Raw genomic sequence first — 12,232 nt, forward strand, 5'->3', positions numbered from 1 at the left:
TTCGTGTGAAGTTTTATTATCTTCGAATCTCCTTCGAACAATCATGCTGCGCGCGTTTGTTACAGACTAGATTTTCACGAGGACATCAATCTTTAAGAGGTAGTTGCATTCCATTGTCGTTCGAATCTCGATGCAGTTGACGAACTTCTAGTCGGTTTTTTGAAAAGAAGAACAAGAAAGATAGATTTTGACGGAGACATCTTCGGATTGGACAGAAAGAGAGAGAGAGAGAGAAATGAAGATGCACATGCATATGCATATTCGGATACGAATGTACGCAACAAGTCTTGTACGCGACTTAACGCGTTCTCACATTTTCGGAAAACAGTCGGAAACTCCTCGCTTTGAGAGAGATATCGTGATTTTCTCCACCGCTGTTTATATAAACTCGTACAAACGCGATGCTTGATCGAGCGCCGATGAGGAGAAAATTTTGCGATCTACAAAGTGTGATATTGTGACGCGATGTGTATCAAACGCCCCGCAATATTTATAAAATTCTCGATGGGTTTTGTAACGAAAAACAAAATGCTGTTTTGAAAAATTTCGATATCTTAATGTTTTGCGTCAGGTTTGCGCGATAAACTTGAAAAAATCTTGTTTTAAAAAAAGTGTTTTCAGTCTTTGACGTTTTATCTTGACTTAATAAATATTTAATAAGCAAACTTGTTTCAGAGATGGAAGTTATTGATGGAAGTTAGTTGAGATAATCTAATTTGTGGTCGGTTAAAAAAAATCTATCTTTCTTCTAATATTAATGAATCTAATCTCGTTTGCTAATTTTTGTTTCTCGATCAAAGATTCTAATTGTGATGTGTACGTACACTACATATTGCTTGCAATTGTGATGTGTACATAAAATAATTGTGTTTACTAAATAAAGCGGGGGAAAAAAAAAGGCGCTTTAGGGAGTTATGTAAAAACCCCGTATCTCGCCCCCCCCCGTGTGCGTTTCACGGTTGAAAAGAAAATTTCGCAATTGCGAAGTCGTGAAACCATTATGTCAGACGTAAACACAGTTGAATTATGCGTCATGCACAAGTGGGAGCATTAATAGTGCTCTTTGTTCGGATGTGCTCTTATGCGCGCGGCGGAGTTTTATTCCGATCCATATTAAGAAAGAAGAGCGCGTGTGCGTAAGAATATAGAAGCAGAAGTGAAATGAAAGATACTACCGGCGCGATTGCAGTTTTTTTTTTTTTTTTTTTTTTTGTCGTTTTTTTTTTTGTCGTTTTTATTTACGTCCAGGTGATAACACAGATCTAACAAAATCGATAAAAGTAAGCAACATCGCACAGAAATCTTATGTGCTATGATATATTGAACGGTTTGACGTTCTTTTATTCGATTGAACAAAAAAATAGTTTTGGAACAATCGACAAATGTCCTTCGTGAAAAATAAAATTCACATAAACAAAGGTTTAACATAAATTCTAAATACATACATATATATATATATATATATATGTACGGGGTGTCCCAGAATTGGTGTGACATCTCTGGTAGGCAGGTAGAAGGAGTAAACCTGAGTCGAAAAATCCTGAACCATTTTTTTCTATTATTTATAATAAAGGAGTAATTGTTGAGTAAATCAGGCCAATCAGCGCCGACTCAGTTTTACTCCTTCTACCTGCCTACAAGAGATGTCACACCAATTCTGGGACACCCTGTATATATATATATATATATATATAAGATATATATATATATATATATATATATATATATATATCTTATGTTTTACATTTATTTTGGAATAAAGCTTATTTGTAATAAAAAATTTCGAGTTTTATCTCGAGAAAAAATATCTATATTATAGTCGTTTTAATATAGCAAATCTCCTGTCTTAATAATACATATGTTCGTAAGTGGTGTTATGCGCTAAGTAGTCGGACATTTATCACAATATTATCGCATATACCGAACCGTATTCTAATAAGTACTCTTTCTGCCTACTTGACGGAATCGTTTTATAGCCACGGTCACTGTCAAGAACAGAGAACAAGGAAGACACGAGGATGAGATTGTGTGTGTGCGTTTTTTTCAGCGCGGCACGAGAGAGAGAGAGAAAGAGAGAGAGAGAGTGGGCGAAATAAGCTTCTACCGTTTTAGTTTCACGCTTTCTGTTAAGTCGCGCTCGTACCGCGTAATCTCGACTACATAATGCACCAGAGAGAAAAAAACGCGCTCGCACTGCATTAATCGACCACCACGTACATATGTACACGAAAAAAAAAACAAAAATTTCAATTACTATGCAGAGTGCTGTGTTTGTACTTTATAGAGGCGCGTTTCCCCGTTTTCGTATATATGATAAAATTGCAGTCTCTTGCCACGTAGTAAAAAAAAAACACACGAGGGATTAACGGGAGGGATCGTGTCAAACGCGCGAATTATCTTATCTTAACTTTTTTTTATTGATGTTGGTTTGTTTAATTGCATTTTTATTTGTAATTCACACGTGATGGGAATATATGTTACGCAACATGTTAATTTAATTGCAACATATTGCGAGATGCAATAAGTTTGCTTGTATTTTGTTTTTTTTTTGTTTTTTTTTTTTTTTGAAAAGTTCAATATACTGTGGTGTAATGTAATTACGTCGCTGTGTAGACACCATGAATAGACGAATAATGTTTACACGTTCCTTATGCACAATATATTGCCGAAAACAGAAAAAAAAAATCAAAAAAAAAAAACAAAACCCAAACACGTTATGTAACGCTAAACGGCTAAATTGTTACATTAATAATTACACATCAGTATCACATGATTGCGTAATTTATAATTTTCTTCATAATATCGGTAGTGTGCAAAGTTGTGAGCATACATACTCTAACTTTTTTGACATGCATTTCTTTGTTACGTTCAAGAGGCGTAAAAAAAAAAAAAAGGGAGGAAAGAATGCGATGAATGAAGGAAAACACACGGTGACGGAAAACGGGGAGAGAAGGAGGATCGAAAAACGTCTAGAACACAGATCAAAGAGGAAAAGAAAGAGGAGGAGGGATGAAATACAGACGACGACACTAGCAAAACAAGACGTGAGAGAGGAGAGCGAGAAAAAAGAGTGGAAGAGAGAAAGAGAAGGAGGAAGCGTAGTGTGCCGAGAGAGAGGGATAAGGGTTGGAAAGGGGGCGAAGAGGCTACCTGACAGAACCTCCTAGAGAAGCGGTGGAAGTATTGATCCGCAACGCGACCACCTGCCTGTAACGCGCCTCTTCTACTCCTTCGCCAACCTTCCTTTCACGTTTCTACCCCCCGTCTTCTGGTCTTTCGCGTTCTTTCCACCCCCTCCCCCTCCCCCCCCCTAGTTTGCTTTTCATTTCTCTTCTTTTCTCTCACAATTCCTCATCTTCTCTTAAGTTTGCACTTGTATTATTTTATCAAAGTTTACGGTTTTTATTTAGTTCATACACTTTTATTAGTTTATTACACTTTTTACATTGTAAATGTATTTTATATTTTTTTTATTTCATTTTTTTTTCTCTCTGGTTTTTTCTTTTCTACTTTTTCTTTTTTTTGTTGTTGTTGTTGTCGTTGTATCAATCTGCGTTTTATATTTCGCGGCGAATATAAAGCATATTGTTTTTCCCCCGAATCGGTTGATTTCAATTCTGACAACTGCGACGGATCGAATTTCTCCCCTCGGGCGAATTCCTTGCCATTACGCTATACGCAACCCTTCGGTCTGTGTTTCAAATAATAAAAAACCGATTTAAAATCAGTTTCTGTGATCAATGAGAGAATAAACACTACCTGCCGCTCTCTTTCTCTCTCTCTCTCTCTCTTTCTTCCATGCGCAACCTTATTCTTCTTTCAACCACGGCTGTTTAAGCAACGCAATTATAAGTTGATTTCTTAGGGGCGGGAGGGGAGAGAAAGTAAAAATTTTTTTACGACAATCACATCGAGTCAAGAAATAACAGACTTTTTACGCGAACAAAATCTCAAGAACGAATAGAAACGCGTAACACAAAAGTCGCGTGTTTTGCAATTATGCACTTTCAAACCAAATTTTCTCTGAAAATTAAAAAAAAAAAAAAAAACAATTGATTTAAGAAATTCTAAAAACTATTGCGATAAAGGGAAAAGAGAGAGAGAGAGAGAGAAAGAAGGAGCAAAAAATATTCTTTCGTAATCATCTAGCTAGTGAAAATATTTTTACAAATCTCGCACACAGCACCACTTTACCCTCTCTTGCGCAGCTAAATCGACGCAGAGCGCCGTCGCACGCGCGGCGCGGCACGGCGCGGATATGCGCGTATATACGTGAAGATACGTGTTCATGTCGCGTTATGAATGAAATTATAAATATGTGCATGCTAAATGATCACGCGCACGTAACGCCGAGGGAGAACGAACGAATGGGGTCGAGGCGCGCGGACACGTAACGCTATTTTCGGAGCTTTTGCGACGGCGACGCGTCGCGACAGTAGATTCTCGCGTTTTCGACCTTTGTGTTTGTCTCTCTCTCTCTCTCTCTCTCTTTTTCTCTCTCTGCTCTTTGCCTTTTTGCCGGATTTAAGGGATTTGTATTAAGGCCGTTCAACCGTCGTCATCATGCAACCTCGATCGCGGCATTTCTTCGGCCACCCACTAAGCATTTAGAGGGTGTGTATCGGGAAAAGCTTCAATGGAAGGGAATTGTATGTGTCTGGCGATCGATTAAACCTTCGAAACCCTCCGGATGAAAAATTAATTACACTCTCACCTTGTCGCAGCCAAGGCGTGACGCAAATTTGCTCAGATATATATATATACATATATATATATATATATATTCGTAATTACGTATCGCACAAATAGCGATACGTAATTCATTTTAACTATGCCGTGTAACAGCGGATACACACGCGAATTGATTATGGAAATGACATTTTATTAACTCGCATAATTCGAACAAAGCGAAAATAGAATTCCCGTGACGGATTCTTGTGATGGGTTCTACCCTTTTCGCTGGAATTTTTTTTTTTTTTTCTCATCCGGAAATAAACTTAGTCGAAGTTTAAATGAGAGTCACGCGGTGTGTATCACAGAGCACAAAAAAGGTAATAATAAGGTCACAGACGTTTAACTAGTTTTAAACACACACCGATGTAAGAAAATTATATCAAAGACCAAGTTGTGTGAGAAAACTTGGATGAATCGTGATCTTCAACGGTCACGGCTTCTCTACTTCGTGAATGAATCAATGATCCGATATGTTGCAACAAATTCTTCAAAGTTATTTGGAAAATAAAAAGAAGAAATTTGTAATATCGAACAATCGCGTTCTCAACAACCGTTTGCGTTTCGGCATCGCCGAAAATCAGAAAACCGTCGAAGAAGTAAAAACCGCGCGAACGCAAATAATTGACCAATCCGTGATATTGATCGAGACGAATACACAAATTTTCGAATTAAAACAGCCACTCCTCTAATTTGCAAAATTAAATGAACGCGGCAAATGTACGGGCAAATTGCAATTACGGGTACTTGTTAAATTGGCATTTTGATAAAAATTCTGTAATTTTGGTTTCCACTTTCTCTTCGAAAGAGTGTGAAGTAAATTTTTTCGCGATTTTATTTGTTAAACGAACGCGATTCGAATCGCGCCGTTCTATTAAAAGTAACACGTATAAGTAAAAGAACGTTTCTTAACGCGCGACAATAATAATAAGATCGCGCGCGTGTGTGTGTGTGTGTGTGTATAGTTGCAATGTGACCTTAGTAACATCTAAATATGTCTCTTGGACATGTGTTACGAACTTGTGTTTTGCTACAAGCGGCACTATTTTGAATCGCGAGTTAGAATGTCACCATTCAATAATAATAACGACGGGGCGACGCGCGAGTATAGCGATCAATTCTTTCCTCTCCGGGTGGTATTTGCCTTTTTTTTTTTTTTTTAACGTGCATAACCGGCAAGACCGGAAAAATCAGCGGCAGATTGTAAGAGACAAATATATAACATAGGTATAATTCGTTGCTGCCAATTTTTTGCCTCAGGATGTGTGTTGTCCAACTGTGTCGCGATTCGGTCGTGGCACAGCGTAACGGTTCGCCGGTTATAAGATGAAGAACGAGATAGATAGATAGACACAAAATAGATAGACAGACAGAGAGGCGGAGAGACGGAGTTTGGTATAATTTGATAAAGTCATTGAGGCCACGCTGTGTGCCATTATGAAGAGCGAATTTGCCGCCGAGCGTTGCAACACGCCATCATCCCCCCGAAGCGAGAGAGAGAGAGAGAGACGCACGGGTCAAAAACTGATTAGCTTTTACGTGTGTTTTCCTTTGGACTGCACACACGGACGGAGTTATAGATATAGTGTCTCAAATTTATTATTGCGCGAAATAAAACGTCTTTCGAAATAAAATTTTTCAATCAGAGACAATTTTTCTTATTTAATATAGAAAATAATTTTTTTACACAATAATATAAATACATACACAGTTTATTGATAAAAACACTTTTGTTTCGCGCTCAATAGAAATTCTTAGAAATTTACATTTCTGAACATTATAGAATGGGATTAAAAATGAAATTTATCTCTTCTCGCGCGCGTCCACGTGGGCGCAACTTAGTCTATGTATTTTATCTTCGTGTGTATCACCTTACGCTATCTTACGTATATCTTCGTGTTCCTAACCGCTAAAATGCCGTCGGTAATGGTTAGGCAGTAATGGAGCAATTAACCGGAGCGAACAAATGACACTGAATGAGTTTCTTTCGTCGTCGTCCGTCGAACGGAATACTTATTTTCAGAGTAAATCACTCTCTTACTTATCTCTCTCTCTCTCTCTTTCTCTCTCTCTCTAACATATAAAGCCGCACGTATATAAAGCAATTATATCACAGAGTGCAATGTATTCATTCGTATATATGTATATATAAATATAGAAATATTTAATTCGAAAAGTATATTGCAATGCAAATTATTTGGAAGAGTTTTTTTGTAATGTAAATTACGTTAGCTATTGTGCGGCGCGCGCGCGCGCGCGCGCAAAAACAAGCGATTGTCAATTCGATAACATATTGTAGGTACGCATAAGCACCGTTTCTGCAAGAAAAAGATCGGTCCTAATTTTGAGCCGCGTGACAAAAATCCGTGAACTCGTGACTATGCAAATGGGGAACCAACAACGTGCGAACGCGATCTTCGACTGACTACCAAACCGTTTTTGCACAGATATATATTTTTTTTTAAACAGAGCGAATCATCTACAATAATTATAATAAAAAGAAAGCAAAACTATACAGATATATTGTAACAGTTTTTTTTGTATTAAAAACATTAAATGAAACTTATGAAAAAATATATAACAAATAGAAAAAAATACGTAACGAGGTCTTTCATACCGGTCAAAATTATTCTCGATAGAGACGAGAATAGTTGATGAAATGATTAACATAGATATCACGATGTGTGTATTTTAACAGAGAAATATAAAAACTCTTCTATTTACCTTGTCATATCTCGCACGTGAAAAATTAACTTTAAATCAAACGCACATTTGGAATAAAATACATTATGATTTCATAGTTTATATATATACGAAGATCACAAAGAAAGAGCTTGATAAGTCACATTTTTGTAATTTTAGAAGAGAGCGATTCTAAAGTTCAAAACGTACATGTATTTCTGTGTTACACGTTTTTATAAAAATGTTTATATCTCGGAATCTATCAAAAATTTCTTTTTTTTCTCGCTTTGGATAATTAAAATACTCCATTTTAACTACCAAAAATAACGCCAAAAACAAAATTGAAAAAATTGACTTATCGAGTTCTTCCCCTGTGATTTTTATATGTAAATATGTGTGTGCGTGTGTATGCGCGCGCGCGCATATATATATATATTTAATTTATTTATACACAAAACAGCAGCATTTTAATCTTTATATAATACCAGAATAACTTGTATGACTCATGTTTTGATCAGCTCAAGTAGATTGTTTGCTTACACATTTACAGAGCAAAAGAAATAACATTTTATTGAACTATCATTCACGGAATAAACAATTACAAATAGTTAAATATGTGTATACGGTGTTTTCTGTTATTTTTTTTTTCTTTTTGTTGCTAAGATAATGCGGTTCCAAAACAAACTGTGTTAACAGCTTGATTAGTTTTAGATATATACAATGGCAATAATTTGAATTGAACTTTGGTGTCTGTTTGTTGTAGATGTTAACGCAGCAGATCAAGAAGAACTGTTTATCAAAAAGCTCCGCCAATGTTGCGTCACATTTGATTTCATGGATACAATGGCTGATATTAAAGGCAAGGAAATTAAACGGAGTGCGCTCAATGAATTAGTGGAATATATTACTGCAGGACGAGGTGTTCTTACCGAACCGATTTATCCAGAAATTATTAAAATGGTGCGTAAAGTTATAGTATTTAATATAGATAATGTATATATACATATGTATTTAATATACATAAAAAAGTTCTACACAAAATTAGAAATTAACTGAAGCTAAATGTTTGCATGTATTTGTGTTTAAAGGTTTCCGCCAATCTATTTCGTACATTGCCACCTAGTGAAAATCCGGATTTTGATCCAGAAGAAGATGATCCAACCCTGGAGGCGAGTTGGCCTCATCTTCAGTTGGTGTACGAAGTCTTCCTTCGGTTTCTCGAGTCTTCAGATTTTCAACCTGCCATTGGCAAAAAAGTTATCGACCAAAAATTTGTGTTACAGGTAGAGTTTTTTTTTACTGTTTTTTAAATAATTAATACTAAATACATAAATTGACATACTTATATATATTATATTATATGTTATATTACATTATATCATTTATATATATTATATGTTATTGGATTTGTTACAGTTATTGGATTTGTTTGATTCTGAAGACCCGAGGGAAAGAGATTTTCTGAAAACGGTCTTACATCGTATTTACGGCAAGTTCCTGGGTCTCAGAGCCTTCATACGAAAACAAATAAACAACATTTTTCTGAGGTAACAGAAAGATTTAAACACTTGTGTATTTTTGAGTATACATGTGCTCTGCTACTTTCTAGTAAATTTATTAATTAAGTGAAAACCTCATTTGTGTAATTTTGTTCATGTGCTGATTTATCATCATGCTTATTTCATGTTGTTTTCTATTTCAATAGTGGTACGTAATAAAATCTTGTTATTATTTCAGGTTTGTGTATGAAACGGAACATTTCAACGGAGTCGGCGAACTTCTCGAAATTTTGGGTAGCATTATTAATGGATTTGCTCTTCCTTTAAAAGTTGAGCACAAGCAATTTTTGGTTAAGGTACGATTAAATTACGTTCTATCAAGTTGATTTGATTTTTATACGATTATATATGAATTTTTTAAATCGTAGTTTTATCGTTTTTTATTATCTGATACTTTTTTATTATCTGATACTTTTTGCTTTACATGTATGTTCTTCAAGTAATTTTTTTTTTTTGTATATAAAAGCAACTCTAGTAAGATCCAAACAGCTGCATAAACAATAGAGTAAAATGTATCCGACAAAACTTTACGTGTCACAATAATTAAAATATTGTATTTGCGCAGGTGCTGTTACCATTACATAAAGTGAAATGTTTATCACTATATCACGCGCAGTTAGCTTATTGTGTGGTGCAATTTCTGGAAAAGGATGCGACTTTAACAGAACCAGTTATACGAGGCCTCCTTAAATTCTGGCCTAAAACATGCAGCGGAAAAGAAGTGATGTTTCTCGGCGAGATCGAGGAAATTTTGGATGTTATTGAACCTGGCCAATTTGTTAGAATACAAGAACCTTTGTTCAGGCAAATTGCACGCTGCGTATCTTCACCACACTTTCAGGTAAGTAAGCGAGTGATATGATGCAGCAATTCACGCTGACCGACAAATTTAAAAAAAAAAAAACTATGAAAAACTTATCACTTTTGTATGTTTGTAGGTTGCGGAGAGAGCATTATACTTTTGGAATAACGAGTATATAATGTCTTTAATCGAGGAGAACAACCATGTAATAATGGCGATTATGTTTCCAGCGTTGTACAGAATTAGCAAAGAGCATTGGAATCAGACGATTGTAGCTCTTGTTTATAACGTTTTAAAAACATTTATGGAAATGAACAGCAAGCTCTTTGATGAACTTACTGCCACTTATAAGTCTGAGAGACAAAAGTGAGTTCGAATTCTTTTTGCCTTTAAAAAAAAATGACTACTTATTGAATCAAAAATTGAATCTTTTTGAGTTTTAATTTGACTTTGATTTTTGTAATTCAACGTTCAAAAATCTCAATTCAATTATTAATCTAATTGAAATAAATATATAAAAAATTTTTCTTTGCATCGCGTTGTTTGCTCTAACACATCTGAATTGCAGAGAGAAGAAAAGAGAAAAAGAAAGGGACGAATTGTGGAAGAGATTGGCAGAATTGGAAATAGAGCGACGCAATGCTCTTGAACGTAATGCCCTCACCAATGCTATCACTAATAATCCAGTTCCTGCCACTAACACACCACTTACGACGCGAACCCGCCCCTGAGCTGGTAAAAATATTACGCATTCACACACACATATATATATATATATATATATGTACACAATCAAATGAATATCTTTTAAATAACGTACTGTTTGTTTCTCTCTAGGTGGAGATAGAGCACCATGCTGCCCGATTATTAACCCTTAGTTCACGTCGATTGTCCAAATACTATCTGCAAAAAAAAAAAAAAAAAAATCCTTATTCTTAGCGAAACAAATTGTCTAATGATGACATTTTTGACGTAATTGATTTTATTAGTTATGACCGTAAAATATCGCGAAATGATGGAAAAAAAAAAAAAAAGAAAATAACAAATGAAAAAGAAAAGACGATATATACAGTTAAATATAATTTCATTTTTTTACAACACAATAACAACACAGCAGCAATATGACCATTAGTTAATTCTAAGTGTTTATATATATAATATATGTATATCGCGCTTCGGTTTCTCTTCCGTTTCGTCCGATTACAATTGAGCGTTAGGGTTATGACGCATGACCTTGCATGATATACTCGATGTCAGTACACAACAAAGCAACAATGTGACAGACCTTTGATCAAACTTTTGTTGCGTTCTCTCAGTCAAAGGAAATAATATAATCGCGGTGTAAACACTTTGAATAGACAAAGTCTACACACGTTGTGATTGTGTGATTTTTTACGTTCGTTTTTCGTTGAACGCGAACATATTTTGTGCATTCTTACAGACGGCCAGCGAGAGATAGCTGGTCAAAATCCTTTATGCTGGTAGTCGCTGCTCTTCTCGAGAAAGAGTTAGCAAAGAGGTTTTTTGAATATATGTATAATATATTCGTATTAACGATAACCAATTAACAGGTACGTAATATAAAAATTAGGTAAAAAAAAAAAGAAAAAAAAAGAAAAAAAACAGAAATATATATAAATATATACATCTATATATATTTATATATATTTAATACAGTATATATATATATATATATTATAAAGAAAAAAAGAGGAATTATAATTAATATGAAATACGAGATACACGTCACACACATACATACACACACCAAACTGCGATAAATATGAAAATAATACACGTGTAAAACGTATGTAGAGACAAGAGGCCGATGTAGGCTACTACTAACGTAAGATTGTTGTGACTGCGTGCCCGCGGTGTTGCTTTAGAACAAAAACTCTGTTTTTCAAGAACGTGAAAAGCCGCGACAAGACATTAGCATACACGAACATAATAATGTTAATAATAATATTAATAATAATAATAATAATAATAATAATTAAAAAAAAATAAATAACATTTAATTACGCGCAGACACAGGACGGACGATGAGATGTGCGAGAGAGAGAGAGAAACGAGATATATATGTTGTTTTTTAAATAGAGAGAAAGTAAAGGGGGGGGGTAATGAGGAAGAGAGCGAAGGAACGAGAGAGAAAGGTAATAACACAATAAAAAGAAGAAACGAAGACAAACCAGATTTGATTGTACCAAAAAAATAAAAACAAAAAAACAAAAAAAAAACATCCGTTGCTTATACATGTAATTAAGTGATACAACGCGCGCGCAGATGTTAAGGGAAATCTACTTTGGAGCTGTGCTCCCACACAAACTGGCAACGTTCAGGAAAACGTGGGATTGTTTTTAAAAATTTCTTACCATTGCATAATAGTAATTAATACTACGAATAACGATAATGGTTAACAATAAAGAATTAATTAAACAAGGAGAAGGAGTAATAA

At 35.0% G+C, this 12,232-nt stretch overlaps 1 protein-coding gene across 1 annotated transcript in view; it reads left to right on the forward strand.

The window, feature by feature from the left end:
- LOC109859610 (serine/threonine-protein phosphatase 2A 56 kDa regulatory subunit epsilon isoform) overlaps positions 1 to 10,808 on the forward strand; it is a 17,859-nt gene extending 7,051 nt beyond the window's left edge. The window contains exons 2-9 of the mRNA XM_020437998.1: positions 8,177 to 8,373; positions 8,502 to 8,696; positions 8,830 to 8,960; positions 9,151 to 9,268; positions 9,538 to 9,813; positions 9,911 to 10,140; positions 10,343 to 10,509; positions 10,612 to 10,808. Of these exons, the coding sequence (XP_020293587.1) occupies positions 8,177 to 8,373; positions 8,502 to 8,696; positions 8,830 to 8,960; positions 9,151 to 9,268; positions 9,538 to 9,813; positions 9,911 to 10,140; positions 10,343 to 10,505 (1,310 nt within the window). The 3' untranslated portion in view covers positions 10,506 to 10,509; positions 10,612 to 10,808. The remainder of the gene's footprint in view (positions 1 to 8,176; positions 8,374 to 8,501; positions 8,697 to 8,829; positions 8,961 to 9,150; positions 9,269 to 9,537; positions 9,814 to 9,910; positions 10,141 to 10,342; positions 10,510 to 10,611) is intronic.
- Positions 10,809 to 12,232: the final 1,424 nt, after the last annotated feature.

This window comes from Pseudomyrmex gracilis, unplaced genomic scaffold (assembly GCF_002006095.1).
Source record: "Pseudomyrmex gracilis isolate BER0280 unplaced genomic scaffold, ASM200609v1 scaffold_271, whole genome shotgun sequence".
NCBI lineage: Eukaryota > Metazoa > Arthropoda > Insecta > Hymenoptera > Formicidae > Pseudomyrmex > Pseudomyrmex gracilis.